This window comes from Pan troglodytes, chromosome 23, assembly GCF_028858775.2.
Source record: "Pan troglodytes isolate AG18354 chromosome 23, NHGRI_mPanTro3-v2.0_pri, whole genome shotgun sequence".
In the NCBI taxonomy this organism is placed as follows: Eukaryota; Metazoa; Chordata; class Mammalia; order Primates; family Hominidae; genus Pan; species Pan troglodytes.
In genome coordinates, this window is record NC_086016.1 from 19,805,572 (window position 1) to 19,833,019 (window position 27,448).

Here is a 27,448-nt window from a genome sequence, read left to right on the forward strand (position 1 = left end):
GCTAGTAGGAAGTTACTCCAAATGATGTATCTGTTTGCCTTCTCTAGAAGAGTTCCCCATCTCAAGGTGAAATAACCGCTTTTTTTAATCCTCCACATCCTAGGAATTTTAAGGGAGAGGAAAAATGAGAGGACTCAGGGGAGTTAATCTTCTCGCCATTTAGGAAAGAGTGACATTTATTAGTGTGAGCCTAGGCAGCCAGATGGATTTTGTTGGGAACATGTGCGGAGCCCCCTAGTGGGGTGGTGATGCTAGCCCGGGACCTGTAGGGGAGAATTCAGGAGCTGAACAGGGCGAGAAGCACTTATGAACTGGGGTCCCAGAGAAGGAGGGTCCAGGTGAAGTAGCTTGCTAGAGTCAATCCTAGGTGCGTGCAGATGTCATCCTGTGTGTGACCACTCTGTAAATGAACCCTGGTGGCACGGGGTCTTCTCCTGTGCTTAGCCCTACCTCTCTGTTCCCTCTCAAGAGAGAGGAGGGTGTCAGCCCTGGCACCCTACTCACACCAGTCACTTTGTTGGCCTTGAGATTGTGTTTCTGGTCTGCCTTGGCATCTGGCTTTCCACCCCGGGATGCGTTTGGTCTGTTTTGCCAGTTAGAGAACTGGAGACACCTGAGCCTGAGCTCCTTCCTAATGGTTACATTTCCCTGGTAGCATTTGTCACTAGGGCTTCTAAATTTGGCCATCAGGATTTCCTCAGGCTTGGAAGGTTAACACATACTGCCCAAGAGGGAGGCAATATAATGTAATATGGGTGCCTCAGCTTCCCCATCTGCAAAATGGGCTGAGGATAATACCTCGTCACGATCACCCGGAACAGGGCCTGGCATGCTTTCCCTAGTGGCTTTGTAGGGACTTAGTGAATGTTCCCCAACAGATCTGTCACAGAAACTGTAAATATTGCCCTTCACCCTTTCCGCACCTCTTGCAGCAGTGTTATCCAGGAAGGTTGGAAACCTTAGGAGATGAAGGGGCTCTTTTCTCAGGGCACTCCAAGAGAACCCTCTCAGTGTCTTTTAAAATTGTCAAGGTCCCAGCTCATAGCAGTTCCTCATAAAATACCATTCCTGTACCGGGCGCAGTGGCTCACGCTTGTAATCCCAGCACTTTGGGAGGCCGAGGCAGGTGGATCACGAGGTCAGGAGATCGAGATCATCCTGGCTAACACAGTGAAATCCCGTCTCTATTAAAAACACAAAAAAGTAGCCGGGCGTGGTGGCGGGCGCCTGTAGTCCCAGCTACTTGGGAGGCCGAGGCAGGAGAATGGCGTGAACCCGGGAGGCGGAGCTTGCAGTGAGCTGAGATCGCGCCACTGCACTCCAGCCTGGGCGACAGAGCAAGACTCCATCTCAAAAAAAAAAAAAAAAAAAAAAAAGCACCATTCCCTTTGCCATCCCCTGGACTCACTCCTCATCCTATTCCCCAAAAAGTGAGAAGGGCAGGCTGTGTAGATGGCATTCCTGAGAATGAGCCAGTGGAGAGCATCTGGCCCTGGCATGTGAATTCAAGCCCTTTCCCAGCTGTAATAACCACCCTCTTTTTTCCACAGGGGCTAAACTGCACGGTCAAGAATAGTAAGTCATCTTTTTCTGTTCTTCTTCTTGTTGCCTTCTTAATCAAGTGAGAGCCTGCTGCCAACTTCTGACAGAAGTCCTGCCATGCCACTCCAGGTTCAGGCTGTGAGCTACAGCCATCCGCAGGAGGGTTCCCGGAGAATTGTGGATGCGTGCACCTGCGCTTCCTGTCGAGAACATTCATTATGCAAAAGTCAGGAAAGGAGAAACAGAACTGTCATTTGGATTGTGAAAGTATTCTCTGGGGTGCTGCCCTACTGTATCTATAATACAATTTGATTTGCCACAGCTTGTCACTGTAAAGTGAGAGACATCTGTGCTGTTGATTTTGTTTTGTTTTAATTCAAAGAGGCACATATTCAAGTGTCTGAGCCAATTAGAGACCCCTGACATATAACAATAAAGCAACTCTTACTACAACTGCATCCCTCCTGTGCCCTTATTCCCAATCACAACTTCTTCTCAAAATCAACTTGTGTACTTTGTCTTCTCTCCTAAAATTCCCTTTAGACTTGAGAGGTTTGCAGTGACCCCAGTAAACATTAGAAAAGAGGGAGCAGGGCAGTAAAGGGCCACAGGCTGGAAGGCCGCGGGCCCCTGAGCTGTTTGCTGTCTAGCTGTCTGTACCTGCTGCTGGGGCATCTCAGGGTCTCGGCTATAAGTCTCTGAATGTTGCTTTTCCCTGGCTGCCAGGTACCTGCCTGGATGACAGCTGGATTCACCCTCGAAACCTGACCCCCTCCTCCCCAAAGGACCTGCAGATCCAGCTGCACTTTGCCCACACCCAACAAGGAGACCTGTTCCCCGTGGCTCACATCGAATGGACACTGCAGACAGACGGTGAGTGGGCATGCCAGCAGGGCCCTGGGGGATTCTCCCTGCCTCCAAGTGGCTCTCCCAGTCAGGCTCAGGATTGGGCTCCCAGTCCTGTGCTCAGACATGGGGGTTCAAATTTAGTGCTATAAGGATCCGTCATTTCATGCAGTCAAATACTTGTTCAGCGTTTTAGATATTAACCCACAGTGATACCTTCTCATCACACCATTCTTCATGAAAGGACTTCCTTCAACCTAACATTTTTAGCACCCTGAGGAAAAAAAAAAAGCAAGCAGTTAATTTTGTGACTACAGTACCAAAAATGAAGTGGAAAATGGCAACACATTTGTCAACCTGTTCCCTGAATTTAGGGGCCAGCACTTTTAAAACGTCCCCCAAGCCTATTCAGGAATGGAGAGTTTATGTTACAGAATTGGGACGATTGGGGCTTATGAGCACTAGCCCCAGATTTGTGAACGGGGCATGGGGGAAGTTCTTTTTGGAAGTCCCCGCCCTCAGTGCTCCTGCTGACAGCCACAACCTCGTGAGGATGGTGGGGATGGCTGTGTTTGACACCCATGCCAGATTGTCAAAGCCCTCACCACAAGTTTGCAAAGCCTTTACTTCTAGCCCAGTGTAAAGTGTCATTTTTCCTTGCCCAGCTGGGAAATAACTGTCTGCAAGGCGGTAGGCTGAGGCCAGAGAGTGAACTGAAAGGAACAGGATGTGGAGAGTTGGGTAAGACAGGGCAGATTTTCTTTTAGGAGTGAACAACCGCAACAGATAGGGAAGTGACACACCCAGCACTTGTCTTGGCTGATCTGCATCTGTTTGTCTTCTCTTCTCCCTCTCCTGCAGCCAGCATCCTGTACCTCGAGGGTGCAGAGTTATCTGTCCTGCAGCTGAACACCAATGAACGTTTGTGCGTCAGGTTTGAGTTTCTGTCCAAACTGAGGCATCACCACAGGCGGGTAAGAACACAGCTCCTGAGTGGATTATGTTCCACTGATGACACCAGTACAGACTTCTTGTCCCCAAATTCAGACCCTGATTTAGAGTAGGGGAGACCCAGAGGTGCTGAGGGAGTCTGTGGAATTCAGAATGGCAGCCTGAGATGGGCAGAAGTCAAAAGAGAAGTGGTGTGGCCGCCGTGAGCAATAGTGAGGGACAGAGCGTATTTTTGAAAGCGTCCCTCACCTGCTCACCCCTGGTTTTTCTTCCCACTTTACCTAGCTATTCGTTCGGAAAGGAAGTTGAATTGGAAGGCAGCTTCCACAGCCCTACCTCCTGCCATCTTTGTGTAACTTTGTGTAACATCTTTTATGTGTAACTTGGATTCAGCTGGGGCCTACCTTCAGGAAGAAAAAACCACCCAGACCAAAGAACTGCTGTAGGTGGGCAAATGAGCACTACAACAGCTTAGTCTCATTTTGCTGCTCACAGCTAAATGGTGAAATGTTGATTCTTGTTTGTTTAAAGCAGTGGGTCTCAAAGTGTGGTCCGTAGACCAGCAGCCTCAGCCTCACCTGGGAACGTGGTAGAGATGTTTGGCCCCACCCCAGACTTCCCAGGCCAGAAACTCTTAGGGTGGGGTCCAGCAGCTGGTGCTTAACCCTCAAGTAATCACGATGCAAGCCTTAGTTTGAAGACTACTGGTTTAAATCTGCAAATGGCCACTTGAAAACAAGTTAGATCTCCCACAAACTCAAGCAGCAAAGGCAGAACCCCTCTCCGATGTTAAATTAGGACCCCCAAACTTGACTGCTATGCGAATGGTGAGAACCAGGTTCCTCCATCCACTTAGAAGCAAAGGACCCCGGCCCCTCCACCAGGGTAACTAGAATGGGGGTTGGAGTCGATGTCTGTAATCTCTAACACCCAGAAAATAACTTAGCACAAATTCAAATATCATTGCAACTGAGGTGCCTGCTGGCCCAGGGTGAGTGGGGGTCTCTAGTTTGTCCTTTACACCTTTTTACTCCATAATGGTCTCAAGAGGTTCCTGACTTTCCCATTTGAGGAGGAAGAATCATTTGACAAATAGTTTTTACCTGCCTGGCGTGTGCCAGATCTCCATAGCCCCAAGTCCCCTGGCTCCGCCCTCTCATACCCATTGTCCTAGAATTTGAGAGGGCAGGTGGGAGGGGTGGGACTACTTCCACTTTCCCCAAATTCTTTTGCCTTATTCACTGTCTACTGATGAGGCCAGATCCAGGTTTAAAAAAAAAAAAAACAGGCAGAAAGGACCAGAGGAAACAAAAAACAAAGATACTGATTTCCCTGACCTTGGATTTTGCTGTGGTTGTTGCTTTGTTCTTATTTTTGGCTTAATATTCGGGAGTGGGTGGGAACAGGGGTCTTTGGGCATAGATGGGTGACAGAGGTGTGTGTAATCCATCCACCTTTCCTTCCTCCTTTCTCTTCAGTGGCGTTTTACCTTCAGCCACTTTGTGGTTGACCCTGACCAGGAATATGAGGTGACCGTTCACCACCTGCCCAAGCCCATCCCTGATGGGGACCCAAACCACCAGTCCAAGAATTTCCTTGTGCCTGGTAAGAGCATCCTCCCAAGACATTCCCTCCCCAATGGCCTCTGTGAGAAGGAAGCACCAGGTGGCACAGATGCCAGCCTCCCTGCTCAGCAAGACAGTGGCTGGCATTGCCAGCACCTGGGACCCACAGAACAAACAGAGGCCAAGACTGGGAGTGCTTTGGTGCGTGCTGCAACCTCCATTCCCTGAGGCAGAGGCCATTCTCTGTTGGCACAACAGTGGACGGTGGCCCAAGATCCCAGGAGTTTTATGGGAACCAGAGCACCTCCCTCTATCTAGAGAAGCACCCAGCCTGCTCAGAAAATAGCATAAAGGCAAGCCACAAGCCACTCGTGGGGAAGTTGCAGCCTCTGCCCCCAGCCTGGTCCCAGCCTCCGTGGCTTGCTCTTCTCCTTCCACCTTACATTCCGCCTGCATCATCCAACGCTCATCCCATGCATGGCGCTCTACTCCCCATGCCTATCCACCCTGCCTGTGATTACCGCCAGGCTTTTCTTCTCAGGCATCCTTTGATGTACATGTACCTTCTACTTCTCTGTCCTCCCCAGAAGCTCAGCTATTACCTACATTTCTCTCTTTTTGTTTTTAATAGAGATAGGGTCTTGCTTTGTCACCCAGGCTATAGTGCAATTTTGCTATCCTAGCTCAATGCAGCCTCGAACTCCTGGGCTCAAGCGATTCTCCTGCCTCAGTCTCTCTACAATTCTCTGTCCATAGCCAGCTATGTCAGGAAGCCCACTTGAAAACAAAGCCTGGGTCTTCTGCCCATTTTTATAATCTCCAGAACCTCACGAATTGCCTTGCATATAGTAGGTTGGTCAAGAAATGCTTGTTAAGGATGGTGTTGACCTTCTTCATCCTGGGACCACCCTGCACACACGCGTGCACACACACTCTGTGCTTACCCTGCTTTATGTCACCGCGTGTGGCTCATCACTCCCTGACTGGTACTGCATGTTGTGTGTTTGCTTTTATTGGTCTCTTCTACTGGGTTGCAATCTCCAGGGGGCAGGGCTTTGTCTTGTTTACCACTGTACCTCCAGTGCCAAGAACAGGGCCTGGTGCATAGTTGGTGCTCAATATGTATTTGTTGAAGGAGTGAATCTCCTCAGTTCTCGCTTCTGTTCCTAAAGTTGAGTGACTCAGTCCCTGTCCCTCCATGGTGATTCACGCCTGTCACATGTCTTCTCAGCCTGTGCAAAGACAGGGGCAGCCGGGGACAAGAAGCTGTGGGTGGGCAGAGAAGGAACTGGAGGGGACCAAGATTGCTTGGTCACCCACAGCAAGCTCAGGAGGAATGCACTTGCATCAGGAGGGTTCCCCGAGAGATGAGGATCAGACAAGCAGGCTGGCACCCATGCCAAGGTGGGTCCAGCCCTGGAGCTCACTCTGAAGGGGCCACCTGTGGACAGGCTCCCAGTGGGGAAAAGATTGTTGTTCTTGGTGTCAGGAGTCTGGAAGAACAGATTTCCGAAGGCAGAGGCTTAATGAGTTTCCTTTTTTCTGGGTCGACAGACTGTGAGCACGCCAGGATGAAGGTAACCACGCCATGCATGAGCTCAGGTAACGGCTGGCCCGGGAGAGCTTTATTTGGATGCACACACATGCACATGTGCGTGCCCCTCCTCACTCCCAGCCTGCGTGTGTGACCTTGGCAGGCAGCCTGTGGGACCCCAACATCACCGTGGAGACCCTGGAGGCCCACCAGCTGCGTGTGAGCTTCACCCTGTGGAACGAATCTACCCATTACCAGATCCTGCTGACCAGTTTTCCGCACATGGAGAACCACAGTTGCTTTGAGCACATGCACCACATACCTGCGGTAACTCTGCTCTTTTTGACCCCTCTAGCATAGCTCAGGACCACCCCTCCAAGCCCCGAGTCTCTTCTCTGCTGGTCTGACAGAACCGCGTTGCTAGAAGCTCACGACTCAGGGCTGTGCTTAGTCCATAGTGATCATGGCGCCTTGCCCTTTTTCTTCCCCAGTGATCTTATGCTTGATAGAAAGGCAGTTGACTGTGTCCTGCCCATGACACAGTCCTTTTTGTTCTTTCCTCCCCCACACGCTCCCTTATTCTCTTTTTGTTTTGCTTTGTTTATTACAAAAAGGATTTGAGGATTTAAAAAAAAGAAGAAATGTGAAAATAGAGACAAAGGGGAATAAGGAAATAAGGCCAGGCGCAGTGGCTCCCACCTGTAATCCCAATACTTTGGGAGGCCAAGGCAGGAGAATGGCTTGAAGTTGGAGTTCGAGACTACAGTAAGCCATGATGGCACCACTGCACCCACTCTGGGGGACGGAGCGAGACCCTGTCTCTAAAAAAGAAAATAAAAATTTAAAAATAAATAAAGTAAATTAATGACATAAAATATGCCAGGCACAGTGGTTCACGCCTATAATCCCAGCAGTTTGGGAGGCCAAGGCAGGTGGATCACTTGAGGTCAGGAGTTCGAGACCAGCCTGACCAACATGATGAAACCCCATCTCTACTAAAAGTACAAAAATTAGCCAGGTGTGCTGGCACACGCCTGTAATCCCAGCAATTTGGGAAACTGAGGCAGAAGAATCACTTGAACCTGGGAGGCAGAGGTTGTAGTGAGCTGAGATTGTGCCACTGCACTCCAGCCTGGGTGACAAGAGTGATACTCCATCTCTAAAAAAAAAGAAAGGCAATACGATGAAGCCAGCTCAGTGCAGGAAACGTGTGCTGTGTGGTTCTGTACAACTGGTGTCCATGAACACAGATTTGTTGCCCCAATTCCCAGCAGCCAAAGCAAAGAGAGACTTACCAGTTACTACACGTACTTAAGGATTTACAACAAACCAGCTTCCATGCAGAAACGGAGTTTTTTTCTGGAATAGAAACCTGAAAAGCATTTCTCCCCTGGCCTTCCTAAGGGGTGCTCTGGACAGCCTCTCCATGGCAGTGCCACAGCGTGTTCTTACCCAACTAGCCTTACCCATCCCAACTAGCCTTACCCATCCTCGCCTCTCTCCTCAGCCCAGACCAGAAGAGTTCCACCAGCGATCCAACGTCACGCTCACTCTACGCAACCTTAAAGGGTGCTGTCGCCACCAAGTGCAGGTGGGTGAGTGTGGTGTGGACAGGTGCAGGGAGCAAAACAGGTGGCAATTATAGAGTGGACAGGAGTGGGGAGTGTGCACAGGTGAAGAGTGGTGTGGACGGGAGTGGGGAGCGTGCACAGGTGGAGAGTGTGGTGTGTCTGGGAGAGGGGAGTGTGCACAGGTGGAGAGTGGTGTGTCTGGGAGTGGGGAGTGTGCACAGGTGGAGAGTGTGGTGTGTCTGGGAGTGGGGAGCGTGCACAGGTGGAGAGTGTGGTGTGGACGGGAGTGGGGAGTGTGCACAGGTGGAGAGAGTGGTGTGGACGGGAGTGGGGAACGTGCACAGGTGGAGAGAGTGGTGTGGACGGGAGTGGGGAGCGTGCACAGGTGGAGAATGTGGTGTGGCTGGGAGTGGGGAGCGTGCACAGGTGGAGAGAGTGGTGTGGCTGGGAGTGGGGAGCGTGCACAGGTGGAGAGAGTGGTGTCGCTGGGAGTCGGGAGCGTGCACAGGTGGAGAGTGTGGTGTGGACGGGAGTGGGGAGCATGCACAGGTGGAGAATGTGGTGTGGCTGGGAGTGGGGAGCGTGCACAGGTGGAGAGAGTGGTGTGGCTGGGAGTGGGGAGCGTGCACAGGTGGAGAGAGTGGTGTGGCTGGGAGTGGGGAGCGTGCACAGGTGGAGAGAGTGGTGTGGCTGCGAGTGGGGAGCGTGCACAGGTGGAGAGAGTGGTGTGGCTGGGAATGGGGAACGTGCACAGGTGGAGAGTGTGGTGTGGCTGGGAGTGGGGAACGTGCACAGGTGGAGAGAAGTGTGGACGGGAGTGGGGAACGTGCACAGGTGGAGAGAGTGGTGTGGCTGGGAGTGGGGAGCGTGCACAGGTGGAGAGAGTGGTGTGGCTGGGAGTGGGGAGCGTGCACAGGTGGAGAGTGTGGTGTGGCTGGGAGTGGGGAGCGTGCTGGGAGTGGGGAGCGTGCACAGGTGGAGAGAGTGATGTGGCTGGGAGTGGGGAGCGTGCACAGGTGGAGAGTGTGGTGTGGCTGGGAGTGGGGAGCGTGCACAGGTGGAGAGTGTGGTGTGGCTGGGAGTGGGGAGCGTGCACAGGTGGAGAGAGTGGTGTGGCTGGGAGTGGGGAGCGTGCACAGGTGGAGAGAGTGGTGTGGCTGGGAGTGGGGAGCGTGCACAGGTGGAGAGAGTGGTGTGGCTGGGAGTGGGGAGCGTGCACAGGTGGAGAGAGGTGTGGCTGGGAGTGGGGAGCGTGCACAGGTGGAGAGTGTGGTGTGGCTGGGAGTGGGGAACGTGCACAGGTGGAGAGAGTGGTGTGGCTGGGAGTGGGGAGCGTGCACAGGTGGAGAGAGTGGTGTGGCTGGGAGTGGGGAGCGTGCACAGGTGGAGAGAGTGGTGTGGCTGGGAGTGGGGAGCGTGCACAGGTGGAGAGTGGTGTGGCTGGGAATGGGGAGCGTGCACAGGTGGAGAGTGTGGTGTGGCTGGGAGTGGGGAACGTGCACAGGTGGAGAGAGTGGTGTGGCTGGGAGTGGGGAACGTGCACAGGTGGAGAGAGTGGTGTGGCTGGGAGTGGGGAGCGTGCACAGGTGGAGAGAGTGGTGTGGCTGGGAGTGGGGAGCGTGCACAGGTGGAGAGTGTGGTGTGGCTGGGAGTGGCGAGCGTGCACAGGTGGAGAGAGTGGTGTGGCTGGGAGTGGGGAGCGTGCACAGGTGGAGAGAGTGGTGTGGCTGGGAGTGGGGAGCGTGCACAGGTGGAGAGTGTGGTGTGGCTGGGAGTGGGGAGCGTGCACAGGTGGAGAGAGTGGTGTGGCTGGGAGTGGGGAACGTGCACAGGTGGAGAGAGTGGTGTGGCTGGGAGTGGGGAGCGTGCACAGGTGGAGAGTGTGGTGTGGACGGGAGTGGGGAGCGTGCACAGGTGGAGAGTGTGGTGTGGCTGGGAGTGGGGAACGTGCACAGGTGGAGAGAGTGGTGTGGCTGGGAGTGGGGAACGTGCACAGGTGGAGAGAGTGGTGTGGCTGGGAGTGGGGAGCGTGCACAGGTGGAGAGAGTGGTGTGGCTGGGAGTGGGGAGCGTGCACAGGTGGAGAGAGTGGTGTGGCTGGGAGTGGGGAGCGTGCACAGGTGGAGAGAGTGGTGTGGCTGGGAGTGGGGAGCGTGCACAGGTGGAGAGAGTGGTGTGGCTGGGAGTGGGGAGCGTGCACAGGTGGAGAGTGTGGTGTGGCTGGGAGTGGGGAGCGTGCACAGGTGGAGAGAGTGGTGTGGCTGGGAGTGGGGAGCGTGCACAGGTGGAGAGAGTGGTGTGGCTGGGAGTGGGGAGCGTGCACAGGTGGAGAGAGTGGTGTGGCTGGGAGTGGGGAGCGTGCACAGGTGGAGAGTGTGGTGTGGACGGGAGTGGGGAGCGTGCACAGTCTGGCATTCTTGCTGGTGGACAGGGGAAAGCTTGTCCTCTCTGTGGCACCAAGCACCACTACCAGTCAGGATTCCTTGCCTGGTAAGGCACTGCCCCTGCCTTTCTCCTGTCTGGTTCTCCCACCCTCACCTGGGCAGGGGTTCTCTGACCCGCCCTTGCTGGAGGGAGATGATGGTCACCTGGAGATCGTGGTGTAGCCAGCCAGGATCCCCTCCTCTCACATTGCCGCTGCTGGCTGGAAGGCATGGGCGCTCTACAGTTCTGGAGCCCTTTTCCTGCCCTCTCTGCCCGCAGATCCAGCCCTTCTTCAGCAGCTGCCTCAATGACTGCCTCAGACACTCCGCGACTGTTTCCTGCCCAGAAATGCCAGACACTCCAGGTAGGGGACATGCGGCTGTCCTAGGCCATACTGGGAGAACAAGTGGCTGAAGGCCCCCAGCCTGTGCCGCGTCCTTACCTGGTTCTGAGGGGTGGTTAGGGAGGAGAGTTTAGTTTAACTTGGAGTCCTTCAGGCCTGAAGTGTGGAGTGGGGCTTTAGAGTGTCACTCCCTGGGGCTGGACTCCTGGCTGTCTTTCATTAGCTATGTAGCCTTAGGCAAATTACTTAATCTTTTTGATCCTCAACTTTCTTGACTGGAAAATGAGGTGCTTTTTATCCTAGAGCCCTAGTTCTGCGCCACGCACTGAGCGCAGTGCTCCAACATGCCGTCCATTTTTTTATCCTCACTCATTGTGAGTCACGGTACTATGAAGTAGAGGATCCCCCCACCCCAAACCCCAGGTTCCTGGATAAGGAAACTGAGGCACAGAGATGTTGAATAACTTGTCCAAGATCACACAGCTGGGACGCTGTTTTCAAAAGTCGCATGCCCTAATGCACGGGAGGCTGCGGCCACATGCTCACCAGAAGGCAAGGCGCAGACATGGAGCCAGGCTGGAAGGAGAACCCAGCCTCCCAAGGAGGAGGCAAGGTGTCTCTTCTTAGACCAGCAACTCAAGTGTCTCTTGTAGATGGTTTCATTAAGTTCAACCTGGATCTAGAGTGCCTGGTGCAGGGCCAACATCATTAAAGCCCTCAAGGGACGTCAGTTGTGTTTTTTGTGATGACTGGGAAGGGTTAAGAATGCTATTTTCCCTTTTTCCTCTGTTTTCATTGCAGAACCAATTCCGGGTAAGCTTGGATCTCTCTCCGACAGCACTGCAGCCCTCAGGGGACATTCCCCAGTGGCCACTTGAGAAGTCCCTGCCTCAGCCAGGCAGACAAGGCTGAACTGAGGCCAGCCCGGGGGGTGGTGAGACCATGGTTTGTCGTGGTGGGGCCAGAGAGGACAGAGCCTGGGGCTGGGGAGCAGGGCTGGGGGCCTCAGGGTGGGCAGGGCAGGCCCCGCCGCATCACTCACGCTGTTCTGCTCACCGCAGACTACATGCCCCTGTGGGTGTACTGGTTCATCACGGGCATCTCCATCCTGCTGGTGGGCTCCGTCATCCTGCTCATCGTCTGCATGACCTGGAGGCTAGCTGGTAAGCGCTGGGGCTCTGGCTGTCCTGGAGTCAGGCTCTAATACCAGCACCACCACTCACTACTAAGGCAAATCGCTTTATTCTCAGAGCCTCAGCTTCTTGCGTGAGAACCACGTCATAAAGCTGTTGTAAGGACTGAGTGAAATAAGACACATGAATTCTTAGCACAGAACCTGGCATGTGCTATTTGCACAGTATCTGTTAGCCACGATTATATTTGTTGTTATCAAATGTAGTATTATTAAAATCAATAGTTTGGAAGGAGCCGGAGTAAAGTTTCCCTGTGTCAGGAATGATCATCCAGGCAGGTGGAGCAGCCTGAACAACCCCATCCTGCAGCCGCCAGACGTGGACGCCTGGGGTCAGGGAGAATAGTGAGGGTCAGCATCGGGTGATAGAGAAGGCTCCGGCTGCCCTGAGCCACAGGGGTGGACCCCAGCCCCACCTCATTAGCCTTGTAGTCACAGGCCAGTTACTTAACACACCATGGATTCACTTTTCTGTAAAATGTACTGATAATGCCTCCCTCTAAGGGTGTGACGAAGGTTAAATGAGTAGCTGAGGAAGGTGCTTGCTGGTGGGGATTAGTACATACCAGTGTCTTCTCCCACCTGCAGCCCTCTGCTGGCCAAGTCCTAAGCCAGGAGAACACAGGCCTTCCGGTTGGGGCCTCAGCCCTTGCCTGCCCCACCATGACCCTAGGCTGCTCCTTCCGTCATCTGGGAAGCTGTTTCCACCCTTCCCTAGGCTCGTCAGGATTAGGTGTTAATCATTATTAATTATTATGTGGTACAAAGAAAACCAGCCAGGCATGGGAGGACCTATGGGAGGTTCCGATAACATTCAGTAGCATCTCGGCCAGTGCTCCACAGGCGGTGCAGCTCTCTAAAGGTTTGGGGCTGGGCGGCGGCGGCGCTTTTGGTTTCCTTTCTGCTGTTGCGCTTCTGTTTTCCGAAGTGTCCCGCACCACAGGGTGAAGGCAAGAGGAGCCTCGCTGTTATTTGGCTGTCTTTTGACAGTTCTGGGGAAGAGCTGAAAGGGTTAGGATTGAGATTAAGGTTCTAAGTCGTTTGCTCAGTCATCTGTGGATCTCAATCCTCCCAGCTGTCACTAAGGAGTTAACCCCCGCAGAGCAGTTTTTTCATCACATCTCTGAGGGGAACAATTGCTTAAGTATGTGGGTTCCCCTTCCTCACCTCAAAAATACCAGGAGGAAATGTTGCAAGCAGCCTGGTGGGGCTGCTTCTGGAAAGAAGTGTGGTAAGATGCATGTCTTCTGTAAAGACACTTCTGGGCAAGAGCTTTCCCTCATGTGGAGTCAGTTTGGGGTGGCCAGATTTCAGGGAGACAGGGCAGACCAGGACCGTAATGAGGAACCAGAATGGACCCCACCCCCTGCCCCCCGGCACTGGGGGTCCCAGCTGGATCAGTGCTACAAAATAACTGTGATCCCAATTGATTATGTACAACGTGCCAGGCACGTCACATACACACACTCATTTAATACCCATTAAACAAGAGCAAATACAGACCCACTTCACAGAGGAAGAAGCTGCATTTCAGAGGCACTAGTAACTGCTCCAGGTCATAGTGCTTGTAGTGGCAGACCCAGGACTCATGCCTGTGCGACCACCTAGCACGGCCTCCCTGCTCAGTCTTGGGGCTGCCCCCTTACCCTTCACCCTTTGTCAGGGATGGAGCAGACACCCTGTGAGCTGGTTTCTATTTCTCTTCCCAAAGAACCACTCCAGTGTATTTCTTTTCCTTTCCAGGGCCTGGAAGTGAAAAATACAGTGATGACACCAAATACACCGGTCAGTATTTCCTGGTTTGCATGTTTGCTTATTTTTAAAGCAGTGGAGGGTTCTGCTGGGATAAGTGCGTGGGTCGCCTCCTGTGCTCTGACTCCCGAGTCCCTTCAGGAGACCCCACCTTAGAAACCCCCTTCCAGTACCCCACTCAGAAGGGCCCCCAATAACAAGGCCTGGGTACCATTTTTTGAATCACTCAGACAAGGAAAGAAAGGTAAGTATTTTGTGAACAGAGGTCCTCCCTGGAGCAGACCAACAGAGCTTGGTGCCTCTTCTTCTTTTCTTAAAGTATAGGCTAAAGACCAGCTAGGAACGTTGAGAGATTCTTTCTCCCACAAGGCAGCAGACTGATTTTTTTCAGGCAGCCAAAGGTGGAATAGTAACATCTGGGTTTTTCCAACAGGCCTCAGTTGGGTTTCTCAGCTTAGGGAGGGAGCCAAGCTCTGTGTCCTGGTCCAGGCCCCTCCTGGGCTGGCAGGCACAGAGCTGCCCTGGGCCCTGGGGTGAGGGTCAGCATGTGTGGTCTTGTTTCCTTAGATGGCCTGCCTGCGGCTGACCTGATCCCCCCACCGCTGAAGCCCAGGAAGGTCTGGATCATCTACTCAGCCGACCACCCCCTCTACGTGGACGTGGTCCTGAAATTCGCCCAGTTCCTGCTCACCGCCTGCGGCACGGAAGTGGCCCTGGACCTGCTGGAAGAGCAGGCCATCTCGGAGGCAGGAGTCATGACCTGGGTGGGCCGTCAGAAGCAGGAGATGGTGGAGAGCAACTCTAAGATCATCGTCCTGTGCTCCCGCGGCACGCGCGCCAAGTGGCAGGCGCTCCTGGGCCGGGGGGCGCCTGTGCGGCTGCGCTGCGACCACGGAAAGCCCGTGGGGGACCTGTTCACTGCAGCCATGAACATGATCCTCCCGGACTTCAAGAGGCCAGCCTGCTTCGGCAGCTACGTAGTCTGCTACTTCAGCGAGGTCAGCTGTGACGGCGACGTCCCCGACCTGTTCGGCGCGGCGCCGCGGTACCCGCTCATGGACAGGTTCGAGGAGGTGTACTTCCGCATCCAGGACCTGGAGATGTTCCAGCCGGGCCGCATGCACCGCGTAGGGGAGCTGTCGGGGGACAACTACCTGCGGAGCCCGGGCGGCAGGCAGCTCCGCGCCGCCCTGGACAGGTTCCGGGACTGGCAGGTCCGCTGTCCCGACTGGTTCGAATGTGAGAACCTCTACTCGGCAGATGACCAGGATGCCCCGTCCCTGGACGAAGAGGTGTTTGAGGAGCCACTGCTGCCTCCGGGAACCGGCATCGTGAAGCGGGCGCCCCTGGTGCGCGAGCCTGGCTCCCAGGCCTGCCTGGCCATAGACCCGCTGGTCAGGGAGGAAGGAGGAGCAGCAGTGGCAAAGCTGGAACCTCACCTGCAGCCCCGGGGTCAGCCAGCGCCGCAGCCCCTCCACACCCTGGTGCTCGCCGCAGAGGAGGGCGCCCTGGTGGCCGCGGTGGAGCCTGGGCCCCTGGCTGACGGTGCCGCAGTCCGGCTGGCACTGGCGGGGGAGGGCGAGGCCTGCCCGCTGCTGGGCAGCCCGGGCGCTGGGCGAAATAGCGTCCTCTTCCTCCCTGTGGACCCCGAGGACTCGCCCCTTGGCAGCACCCCCATGGCGTCTCCTGACCTCCTTCCAGAGGACGTGAGGGAGCACCTCGAAGGCTTGATGCTCTCGCTCTTCCAGCAGAGTCTGAGCTGCCAGGCCCAGGGGGGCTGCAGTAGACCCGCCATGGTCCTCACAGACCCACACACGCCCTACGAGGAGGAGCAGCGGCAGTCAGTGCAGTCTGACCAGGGCTACATCTCCAGGAGCTCCCCGCAGCCCCCCGAGGGACTCACGGAAATGGAGGAAGAGGAAGAAGAGGAGCAGGACCCAGGGAAGCCGGCCCTGCCACTCTCTCCCGAGGACCTGGAGAGCCTGAGGAGCCTCCAGCGGCAGCTGCTTTTCCGCCAGCTGCAGAAGAACTCGGGCTGGGACACGATGGGGTCAGAGTCAGAGAGGCCCAGTGCATGAGGGCGGCTCCCCAGGGACCGCCCAGATCCCAGCCTTGAGAGAGGAGTGTGTGTGCACGTATTCATCTGTGTGTACATGTCTGCATGTGTATATGTTCGTGTGTGAAATGTAGGCTTTAAAATGTAAATGTCTGGATTTTAATCCCAGGCATCCCTCCTAACTTTTCTTTGTGCAGCGGTCTGGTTATCGTCTATCCCCAGGGGAATCCACACAGCCCGCTCCCAGGAGCTAATGGTAGAGCGTCCTTGAGGCGCCATCATTCGTTCATTCAGCATTTATTGTGCACCTACTATGTGCCGGGCATGTGGGATACCAAGATAAATTGCATGTGGCATGGCCCCAGCCATGAAGGAACTTAACTGCTAGTGCCGAGGACACATTAAACGAACAGGATGGGCCGGGCACGGTGGCTCACGCCTGTAATCCCAGCACATTGGGAGGCCGAGGCAGGTGGATCACTCTGAGGTCAGGAGTTTGAGACCAGCCTGGCCAACATGGTGAAACCCCATCTCCACTAAAAATAGAAAAATTAGCCGGGCATGGTGACACATGCCTGTAGTCCTAGCTACTTGGGAGGCTGAGGCAGGAGAATTGCTTGAATCTGGGAGGCAGAGGTTGCAGTGAGCCGAGATTGTGCCATTGCACTGCAGCCTGGATGACAGAGCGAGACTCCATCTCAAAAAAAAAAAAAAAAAAAAGATGGTCACGCGGGATGTAAACGCTGAATGGGCCAGGTGCAGTGGCTCATGCTTGTAATCCCAGCACTTCGGGAAGGCGAGGCAGGTGGATTGCTTGAGCTCAGGAGTTCAAGACCAGCCTGGGCGACATAGTGAGACCTTATTTCTACCTAAATTTTTTTTTAGTCAGTCATGGTGGCACATGCCTGTAGTCCCAGCTACTCGGGAGGCTGATGCCAGATGATCACTTGAGCCCAGGAGGTAGAGGCTGCAGTGAGCTATAATGGTACCATTGCAATCCAGCCTGGGCAACAGAGTGAGATCCTGTCTCAAAAAAAAATAAAAAAGTAGAAAGATGGAGTGGAAGCCTGCCCAGGGTTGTGAGCATGCACGGGAAAGGCACCCAGGTCAGGGGGGATCCCCGAGGAGATGGCTGAGCTGAAGGATTGTTTTTGGGGAAAGCATAGTCCCAGCAAGGAAGCAGCTTGTGGGTAAGTGCTGGGAGGTGAGTGGAGTGAGCTTGTCAGGGAGCTGCTAGTGGAGCCTGGAGGGGAAGGAGGGAGGCAGTGAGAGAGATCAGGGGTGGGGGTTGGGGGGATGTCGCCAGAGCTCAGGGTGGGGACAGCCTTGTGCGCATCAGTCCTGAGGCACCTTTCGTCTGATGAGCCTCTGCATGGAGAGAGGCTGAGGGCTAAACACAGCTGGATGTCACCTGAGTTCATTTATAGGAAGAGAGAAATGTCGAGGTGAAACGTAAAAGCATCTGGCAGGAAGGTGAGTCTGAAGCCCTGCACCCGCGTTCCGACTATCAGTGGGGAGCTGTTAGCACGTAGGATTCTTCAGAGCAGCTGGGCTGGAGCTCCCCTGAGCTCAGGAAGCCCCAGGGTGCAAGGGCAAGGAAATGAGGGGTGGTGGGTCAGTGAAGATCTGGGCAGACCTTGTGTGGGGAAGGGGTGCTGCTGTGACTTCAGGGTCTGAGGTCCAAAGACAGCATTTGAAAAGAGGCTCTGAAGCCAGTGTTTGAAGAATTTGTTCCTGAAGTACCTCCTGGGGGTAGGCTGGAGGCTTCTGGCTTCAGGGTCCTGAAGAACACATTGAGGTGCCGTCTGACACTGGAATAGGGTGCCCTTCATTCCTATGCCTGAGTCCTTAACTATATTTCCAACCTCCAGTGAGGAGGAGAAGATTCGGAAATGTGACAGGAGAGCAAACAGGACAGTTTGCATGTGTGTGTGTGTGTGTGTGTGTACACACATACATGTACGTGAAAGATTATCAATAAAAGTGCATAAATTTGTTGATCTGGTAAGAGTTTCTAGCAGGAAGGTCGAGCCACTTACTGTAGGTCAAGAAGTTGCTAGTTGCGGAGTTTTTTCTTGCAGTTAGACTTCACCTAGTGGCAGCAGGGCCACCAAAGCTCTGTGTCCCAGATGGTGTATGGCCCATAATCCACCCAACAGCAGCAAAGGACCAGGCAAGGGAGAACAGGAGCGGAAGCCTCCCAGCCACTAGCCTTTTGGGCTCAGTCTCTCCAATAATCCTGGAGAGGGGCTTCGTTGGGTCTGGACACCTACCATGCGTTCTGTGACCTTTCCCTAGCTTCCAATAAATAACTGTTCGACGCCCAGAGTACAGGATACGACAATGCACTCTTCCTGCGTAGAGCACATGTTCCCATCTGCTCCCATTCCTCAGGAACCTTGAATTCTAGCTCTGCTGGCCTTTGAGCCCATGCCAGTAAATGTCCTCATGGGCATTGCCTACTATCTCCAGGGCAGCTGCCTTTGTTCTCCTAACAGCTTTATTGGAGTACAGTTCACTTACCATACAATCCACAATTGACCCTGCACAATTTGATGCCGGTTTAGTATAGTCACAGTTCAGCAGCCATCAGCACAGTCAGTCTTAGAGTTTACTACCCCCAAAAGAAATCCAGCCCCCCTTAGTCACCACCCCAACCTCCCCATCCCTAGGCACCCCTAGGCTACTTTGATCTCTGTAGACTTGCCTCTTCTGGACATGACATAGAGAAAGGAGTCATAAATTCTCCAAGGTGTCTATTTCTTTAATGTCATTCCCTGTTTCTCCTCACATTCCCTCCCCATTTCCTGGGCCCAGTCTCACACTGGTCCTTGCTTACCCTAAATGCTATTAATTCCATCACTCTGAGTATGGTGTTTGCTGTCCGCTGAATGCCAAGAGCTTCAAGAGTGTGTGTAAATAAAGCCACACCTTTATTTTTGTATTATTCTGAACCATGGCTAATAAATTGTTTCACTAAGAAATGTCTCTCTAAGAACAGATGCCCTCCACGCTGTGCCCCTCCCACCTCTTCAGCTCGTCTCCTGAGTGTGCAGAGGTGGTTCCGGTTGGGAAAGAAGCAGTGGAGCATCTAACCATGCCTGTGTCCAGGCCGATTATGCACGCAGCCACCAACAAGCTCCCAACTCCCGCGTAGAGTTTCATGACTTTTTCCTGCCTACTATCTTGATCCTAGTTTTGTTGTTTTTTTTTTTTAAGGAATAATTACTTTGATTCAAAACCAGTTTCTCTTTTCTGCATAGGAAGGTCCTTGAAGGTGTTTAGGGTCTAAAAAGGGTGGTGTTCGGTCTCTGAAACATCCATTCAGCAGTTTGAGCTGGGATCTCTGAATGCAAGGGTATGATGGATATACTTCTTTCTTGCTTTTGTTGTGTTTTGGTTTTTTGTTTGTTTTTAAGTCAGGGTCTCTCTGTCACCAGGCTGTATTACAGTGGTGCAATCATGGCTCACTGCAGCCTTGACCTCCCAGGCCCAAGCCATCTTTCCACCTCAGCCTGCCCAGTGGCTAGAACTACAGGCGTGCACCACTGTGCCCGGCTAATTTGTGTGTATATATTTTGTAGAAATGGGGTTTCACCATGTTGTCCAGGCTGGTCACGAACTCCTGGGCTCAAGCCATCTGCCCACCTCATCCTCCCAAAGTGCTGGGATTATAGGCCTGAGCCCACCATGCCTGGCCTTTCCTGTTTATCTTTGAAAATTAAATAGGGCATAAGAGAGAAGAAGATGTACTTACAATGCAGTGGGTGGTTTTAACTCTATAGCCTTTGGGCTCTGTGGTTGGTGCTCCCCTTCCTAAATAAACGAGGTGTATGCAGGGCCCTCTTCTGCCTTAGCGCCCTGCCAGCTGGGACTCTAGCAAGGCCCGGGGCACCTGAGGGCAGAGTGAGATGAAGGGCCGCTGCTCCAGCAGCCGGGCCTGCATCCCACAAGTCAACTGTGTCGGACAGAGGATCCTTACAAAGAAGAGGCAGCAGGGTTGGGGGCTGGCCAGCTGCTCGTCAGCCCTAGGTAGCTTGCTCATCTGTAAAGTGGGTGGGGCAGGAGTTCCCACCTCATGGGGTCCTGGCAAGCCTGCAATATCCCCGAGTGGCACCAGCCTGCTTCTGGGGCAGAGCAGTTTGTGCCCCCTGAGGTACCACTGATCCTCTTTCCCTGCTATTAGGTATTGCTCTCTCCCTCCGGTGTTTGCCTTTTCAGATTATAAAAGTAATATGTGTTCCCATATTTGGCATCTCTCAGGAGCTCAGGAAGTACTTGGCTGAGTGAACATGTCCATTGTGGAAAAATGGCAACAATATGGATTCCATGGGTATATTTTATAGAAGAATATGAAGAAAAGCAGCTACCCCTAAACCCATGGCACAAGCTGTTCATGTTAATTCTGTGCCCGACGCTTTCCCCACGGGGCCTCCCCTCACTCTGAAATGGCATCCAGGTCCATCTTGCCCTCCACCTCTGCATGGCTCTCCATGCCCCATCGCCTCTCCCAGATCCTAGCACTGGGTCCACACTCTCGCCCTGTCCATTTAGGTTGATGAAAGCAGGCAGTCACCCGGGTGGGCCAGTCTTGCCTGTGGGAGGAACATGCAGTCTCCTGTCTCATGGTTTGAAGTGTGCCAGGAAGCCTGGCCCAGCCCACCTCCCCCTGGAGTCCTTCCCAGGAGGAATAACCCCTTAGGTCATTGACTATAAGATGAGTTCGCTCACTGGATCCTTCCTCTCTGATGAGACAGGAAGAAGGTACACAGTGACCGGGTAGGAGGAGGAGAGGGAGTAGAAAGGAGGGATGCGGGTGGCTGGTCCCTGCATTTGCCTGCTTCCCTGCGTGGGTGTCCCACTGGCCGCCTCTGCTCACCAGTGTCATGGGATTCTCTCAGAAGATGAAAACAGCCCCTGCTTTTTTGCTAGAATGGCTGAGCTTTCATGGAAAGGAAGCTGGACCCAAGCAACAGCCGACTACCAAAGGTTGCCTGGAGCAGTGCGGATGTGGGAGGAAGAAGGGCCTTGGTGCACACTGGCTTTTCTTCCTGACTGCAATGTGGCATTGTGCCAGCTACCTCCTCTTTCTGGGCCTCAGGAAAATGGAGAGAAAGCAGCCCTGAAGGTGGCTGTGACGAGGGAAGGGGCAGAGGGCCTGACAGTCAACCACGCGCTATATTTTCCTGTTCTTCCTTAGGGCAAGAACTGCATGGCCAGACTCAGGCAAGGCCTAGGTGTGGGCTGGGCATTGCCTACACGTGAAGAGATCACTCCGCGTCCCTACTGCACCTGTCACAAAGTGCCTTCTGATATGCCTGGCAAACCAAAATCGGTGAGCGCCAGCTTGCTTCCCTAGAAGACATTTCTAAATATTCATAACATGCTTGCTCAAATCAATCACCTTATTTTACATCCGCTCCAGGGAGAAATGAAGACATGGTCCTACGTTGTTCTGTAATCATTTTCTATGTAAATTTTGTTCCTTGTTACAATTATACATGTCTTAGGGGAAAGGACCATTTCACATGTGTCACCTCGTGATTCTCACCACAGCCCTGTGATTGCTCCTGTTTTATAAATAATGACATAGTTCCAGTTGATGGCCAAAGCCACAGCTAACGAGAGGCAGAGAGAGCTCAGGCTCCCAGGAGCTTCCACTCTCAGACCTTGCCTCCCGGGCTGTCCTGAGTGAAACCCCTGCTTAGCATTTGGCACAGCCAGAAGCAGCAAGCTAGGGTCACAACACCGAGAGGGGCTGTGTAATACTGGCTGCCTCTATGCTAAGAAAAAAAAAAAAAAAAATCACTGTGTGTTTGTTTATTTTGGTACAGACCCAGTGTTCTTGCTTAGACTTAATACTACCCTTCATGTTAAAATAAAACCAAACAAAAACCCATGGCCTTGTTCTTCTTACTCATACGTAAGAATTTGTGCTTCTGGCTGGGGCAAGAGTGATAGAGGAGGGCACAGTATTTAAAAATTAGTTTCTCAAGATGTTCCCCCTTTGGAAAGCTACTCTTAGAAAGAAATGGGAAGCCGGGCGTGGTGGCACACTTCTGTAGTCCCAGCTACTTGGGAGGCTGAGGCAGGAGGATTGTTTGAGCCCAGGAGTTTGAGGCTGCAGTGAACTATGCAGTGCCACTGCACTCCAGCCCGGGTGACAGAGTGAGACCCTGTCTCAAAAAGAAAGAAAAAGAAGGAAGGAAAGAAAAGTGAGAGAGAGCCGAGGGTGATGAGAAAAAATCGTTCTCAGGCTGAGTCCATTAGAGCTGAGCTGGCTGTGCCAACAAAGCATGTCAAGACACTCACCAGCTCCAGGCCACAGCTTCACTGCCTCCCTGAAAAACATGCCAACTGCCTAGAAGGAAAGGGCCAAGGTGTACCCATAATGTTAACACAAACTTATAAAATAATGGCAAATATCACAGTGACATTTAAGAATTTTGTAAGGAAACCAGGACAGAAAAGATCTTAAAACAAACCACACAGGAAGCTTGTCACAAGTCTCAAGTTTTTTATTTTCAGAACAGAGTCTGGTTTTATTTTTAAAAAGAGAAGGAAAAAAGTGATAAATGCTAGTGAGGTGCCACTTCCCTCCTTCTTCCAGGCTCTAACCGCCAGCTAGCTCTCTTTCACAAAACCCACGGATGCAGAATCAGGACATGTTAAAATGGAACAGTCTTTAGAGAGGGTCTAGTCTTTTTAAAATAAGTAAGGATTTGGGGACTAACCGAGAGGAAGACCCTGACTTGCTGAATTGTTAGGAGCAGGCGGTTCTCGAGATTCTGAGCCCAGGATCCTTTTCTGTGAACCATGCACGTGCTGGCACTGGCCTCAGGAGACAGTGCCCTGCCTTGGCTGTCAGGTCCATGGAGAAATCTCAGGTTTGCCCCTTCACTAGGGATGCCCTAGAAAGCAAGGGCAAAGGAAGCTTTAGGGGTCATCGTGACTGGGGCAGGGGAAGTGAGTGCAAGGACTCAAGAAAAACACAGCAGAGGAAGGGACTGACCCTCTGAGCACACAGTGGTTGACCCACATGTGTAAAAGAGGGTGACTGGGGCTGAACTGGGGGCCTGATGTCTGCCAGAATTGGCCAAGTTGCCATCAGCTTCTTGACATATCCAGGGAAGTGGCAGCTCATTGGAACTTATCACAGCCTCCCACCAAAAACCTAACAGTACAGAGATTTTACAGTCAGGGAGGCCCAGCAGGAGATGGCCATCCAAACAATAGAAGGGGGGCAGATCAGGGGGCCAGCCAGCGGCTGGCCATGGCTCAGACACAATGTCCTTTCACAGTCACTGAGATTAGGTAGCAGAGAAACAGAGCAAAGCTGGAGAGAGGACATGGGAACAGCGAGCAGCTGTTGGTACCCACCCAGGGCCCAGGCCCCAGAACCTTGAGTACAATCAAAGGGAGAGGAGAGGAGTCAGTGGGGGCAGGGGAAGAAGGCAGAAAAAAATACCAATTAAGTGTGAAATCCAGCCAGCTATTGGGCCACATAGGGTGAGGGACTGGAAGCACAGATTGTGCATGGAGTGTAAACATTTTCCCCCGCTGTTCCCTGCTCTGAGAGCATGAGGAGGCTCAAGAGAACTCTGGTCAAGCCTTCTGCCCCTCTTATGTCTGTCTACAAGGGTGTCTTCTGCTCCAAGCCCCCAAAACAGTTGGAAGAGGGGGCTTCAAGCGGGAGGCGGGGGCTTAGCCTGGGTACTGAGTTAACGGCCAGTGACTTGGCACTTCTGACCCTCCCTGTGCACTCTGCAGCTGTGCCAGGCCCTGCCCCACACCCAGCCCAGGCACCCAAGCCCTCCCTCCGGCCTTCTCTGCTGGGGCTTCACACACCCAGTACAGAGCAGGGAATGTTCTGCAAGTGCAGCCTGGCTGGCTTCTCTCCCAGCCACCTTTACAGGGAGCATCAGGACCAGGGCTTTCAAGAGCCACAAACTCAAAAGAATGTGAGAGCTGAAATTACCTTCAACCTTAGAGATCACTCATCTAACTTCTACTTTTTTAATGTGAGAAAACAGGCCCAGGAAATAAAAATATGTCACTCAAAGCCAATGAGTGACAGAATCAGAACTAGAATCCACATCTTCTGGTAACTCGTCTAGAGTGTATTACACTACATAAAACTTCCCAAACGTAAGAAGGGAGAAGGGGAAACAAAAATTCTTCAAGTTTCACCCCCACCACATCCTGTTGAGGGTGGAGGGAAGTGAGTATTTCCTGGCCTTGTTAGCTGCTGTCCTCCTGCACCCTTAAAATATGTAAAAATACTTATCCTGCCTCAAAGACTGCAAGAGTGACATTCCACACCGACTGTAAGTGCACAGTCCCCGGATGTCTCTTGTCATCACCCTCAATGAGAGGAAGAGGGAAAGTTCTGCAGCCTGCCTTGGCCCTAGTGAGACTCTTAACCAGACCAGAGGTGGGAGGTCACCACCTCACTTTCTGATCTACACTTCCTAGAGGAAGGACAGGTGGGGAATGGGGCTTCCTACTCCCTTGGGCCCATGGGAGGCCCAACTTCACATCCAACCAGGAACCCCACCAAAGCTATTACTCTAAGCCCAGATCCGACCCAGTCGGCACCAAACCACAGGAAGGATAAGAGTTCTAGGTGCAGAGGGAGGAACAGAGAGAGGCCAAGCCAATGGCTGATACTCCGCAGACCCTGTAATAACACTGGCACCAAACCCCAGCTGGAGCCAGTGGCCATGGCAAATGCAACTTCTGAGTATTTTGTCTTCATTTTTTGCAAGCAGCATCAGTGCATGATGCAACAAAAGTTGAAAGCACGGAGGTAGAAATGCTCACTCACCCAAGAAAGGGTGCAGTTTGGTCCTTAGAGAATGGATCCCCTCCTCTCCCTGAGCTGAGAAGAGAGGAGCAGTATTGAGGAAGATCCTGGGTGAGATTCTCCCTTCAAGGGGAGTACCTGGGCAGCTCCCAGGGGCCCAGCTCTTCCTGGGAATTCATGGTCACAAATCCAGGCAGAAAAGAGGAGGGTGGTGATAAGTATGGTGTAGGGGGCAGGGCCTCCCCAGATCTCCTGCCCATTGCAAAGGGCCACAGGGTGGACACGAGAAAACAACACTACACACACAGAGACATACACTTTGTATCTATCACCTGGAAGAAATCCAATAGACACATCAGTGGAAAGTGGGTTCTGGGTCAATTTCAAGGCATGGGACAATGGCCACTAACCACAGCCTAAAAGAGGCTGGCACTTCTAAGCAAGGGAGAAGGTCCAAGGCCCAGCACCCCTCTCCTCCTAATGGATGGGAATTAGAGTGGAGGTGGGCAAAGCAAGAAGCAGAGGTACCAGCCCCTTGGAGGTCAGGATTGGGGTAGGATAGGAGAAGAGAGGAGAGGGTAAGTGCACCTACCTCCCTCACTGTTAACTGCTGGTCTCCCTCCAAGCCGTCCTCACCCCAGGGGTGCAGAAGGACACCCTGGCCCTTAGCCCTGAAAAGGGTTACCTCTTCCAAATAGACCCTGATCAAATCTAGGTGACAGAAGGTAGAAGACAAGGGGGTTGGGGACTCTCAACCCAAAAACAAGGACCCGTGCCCTTCACCCTCAATTCTGAGAGGCCACAGCCAGGGTGTTGACATAGCCATGAGCACCCCCCTCGTTCTCCGAGATGCAGTGGCCCAGCTGGGAGCCTCCCTGAGGTGGTGGCGGAGGTGGTGGAGGGGCGGAGGGCGGAGCACCGTAGCCCCCTCTGGCCCGACTGGGGGAGGCCCGATTGCCCCGGTCCCAGCAGCCCTCCAGGGCCTCCAGGCCCCGGCAGCCGAGGAAGAAGAGGTTCTTGAGCATGAAGATGGAGAGGGGCTGCTGGTAGCTGACCACCAGGAGGCAGCGCAGCGCCAGCAGGGGCACGTCCACCAGGCAGCCGCCCAGCAGGCGCAGAAGGCGGCTGCAGCTGCCAGGCCCGGAGGCCTGGCCCCAGGATGCAGCCGCTGCGGCCGCGGCGTTGAGCTCGTAGAGCCAGAGCACCGGCGAGGCGAGGGTGAGGAAGTAGACGGCGATAAGCAGGTAGCGCAGGTGCGCGGGCAGCGGCACGCGGCCCTCCAGCATCAGCTCCACCAGCGTGAAGCTGTCGAGCAGGTCCAAGCACGTGCCCAGGAAGCATCCGGCCGCGCGGTGCCGCTGGGGCTGCAGCAGCAGGGGTCCTGCCGATCCCGGGGGCGCGCCCGCCTCGCTGATGGCCCGCACCAAGCTGTAGAGCAGGGGCACCGACAGCGCCATGGTGAGACGGAAGCCCGTGGTGCCGAAGGGCGCGCGTAGCTCGATGAGGTCTAGGATGGACGTGCCCAGGATCAGCACCACCTTGGGAGTGAAGGCGATGGAGTAGATAAGCCAGGCCAGGTAGGCGAAGGCGAACTCGCCCGCTGCCGCGGCCGCCCCCAGGCCGCCCCCCGCGCCGCCGGCGCCCCCGCGGGCTCCGCGTGCCTTGGCCCCAGCGGTAGCGGCCGAGGGGGCGGGCAGATGCAGGGGCGGCGCGGCGTGGTGGTGGTGCAGGTGGTGGTTGTGCGCGCCGCTGGCTGCGCCGCCCCGACGGCCCCGGCTGTTCTTGGCGAAGAAGATGGCCCAGCCCACCACCACCACCAGGTCAGTGGCGATCCAGGAGCACCAGTACAGGTCGGTGACGGCGATGAGGTACAGGTCCAGCAGGCCGCCCTGCGCCAGCAGCAGCACCACGGACAGCGCCTGGTAGCCCCAGCGGCACCTGGGACTGGGGGCGCAGCCGCGGCGCCGACCCCTGCGGCCGGGGCGGTCTGGGCAGCCGCAGCAGCAGCAACACGGGCAGCAGGAGGCGCCGCTGCCGGTCCCGGTGCCGCCCGCGCCCCCCGCCGAGCGGCTCCCGGGGCCCCCGACGGCCCCGGCCGCGGCGCCCCCGCCGAAGTCCGCGGCTGTCATGCTGCAGGAGGAGGTGGGCGTGGAGGTGGAGGAGGAGGTGGCGGCTGAGGAGGAGAAGGCGACAGGCGCGGGGCCGGCGGGGGCGCCCACCTGAGCCGGCGGCCCCAGGAGCGCGGCGTTGGGCACCAGCGGCTTGCTGACGCTGAGGCTCTCGTCGTCGTCCTCGCGCTCGGCGCCCGTGCTGCTGCTCGGGGAGCCGCCGCCCCCGCCGCGTCTGCCGCCGCCTCCCCCGCGGCTGGTGCTGGTGCTGGTGCTGCTGTCGCCGGAGCCTCTCCGGCCGCGGAAGGAGCCCCCGCGGAGGAAGAGGGGCTGCAGCCGGGCGGCTGCCGGGGGCGGCGGGAAGGAACCGGACGCGGAGGAGACCGAGCGAGGGTGGCCGAGCGCCGGGCGCATTGTCCTCCGAGGGGCTCTGGGGCCGCCCAGCTGTTCCCTCCCCGCCAACCCCGGGCGGGCGAGGCGGGCTAGGCGGCCGAGGGGAGCCGGGGCCCGCCGCCTCCCCAGCAGTGGGGACTCGCACCTGGGCCGGGCGGCGGCGAGATCCGGACTGGAGCCACTGGACTGGGCGAGCCGGGCCGGGCGGCAGGGAGAGGGGGGCAGGCGGTGAACCGAGCGGACCGCGGTGAAGACAGGCGAGGCGGGGGCGGGGCGGGGCGGGGCGGGGCGGGGAGCGAGTCCCGCCGGGAGGGAGGGAGGCTGGCGGCGGGGAAACCAGGACTGGATTCGAGGGGGAGAGGAAGC

The 27,448-nt window shown here is 54.7% G+C and overlaps 2 protein-coding genes across 4 annotated transcripts in view; one reads left to right on the plus strand and one right to left on the minus strand.

Annotated features, from left to right (window-relative positions):
* Nucleotides 1–18,729, plus strand: part of IL17RA (interleukin 17 receptor A) — a 29,336-nt gene extending 10,607 nt beyond the window's left edge. Inside the window, exons 2-13 of one of the 3 annotated variants that reach the window (XM_016939622.4) lie at nt 1,623–1,768; nt 2,269–2,415; nt 3,250–3,362; nt 4,818–4,944; nt 6,459–6,506; nt 6,602–6,765; nt 7,946–8,029; nt 10,712–10,796; nt 11,577–11,588; nt 11,837–11,938; nt 13,711–13,752; nt 14,287–18,729. In XM_016939622.4, the coding sequence (XP_016795111.2) occupies nt 1,660–1,768; nt 2,269–2,415; nt 3,250–3,362; nt 4,818–4,944; nt 6,459–6,506; nt 6,602–6,765; nt 7,946–8,029; nt 10,712–10,796; nt 11,577–11,588; nt 11,837–11,938; nt 13,711–13,752; nt 14,287–15,797 (2,544 nt within the window). In that variant the 5' untranslated portion in view covers nt 1,623–1,659 and the 3' untranslated portion in view covers nt 15,798–18,729. Of the gene's footprint in view, nt 1–1,550; nt 1,769–2,268; nt 2,416–3,249; nt 3,363–4,817; nt 4,945–6,458; nt 6,507–6,601; nt 6,766–7,945; nt 8,030–10,711; nt 10,797–11,576; nt 11,589–11,836; nt 11,939–13,710; nt 13,753–14,286 lie in introns of all 3 variants that reach the window. The other 2 variants (XM_016939623.4, XM_016939624.4) reach the window with 2 other exon arrangements.
* Nucleotides 18,730–22,278: 3,549 nt separating this feature from the next.
* On the minus strand, nt 22,279–27,337 carry TMEM121B (transmembrane protein 121B). The gene has a single exon (XM_063807710.1). It carries the CDS (start codon nt 27,101–27,103, stop codon nt 25,367–25,369), a length of 1,737 nt encoding a protein of 578 aa, XP_063663780.1. The 5' UTR covers nt 27,104–27,337; the 3' UTR covers nt 22,279–25,366.
* Nucleotides 27,338–27,448: the final 111 nt, after the last annotated feature.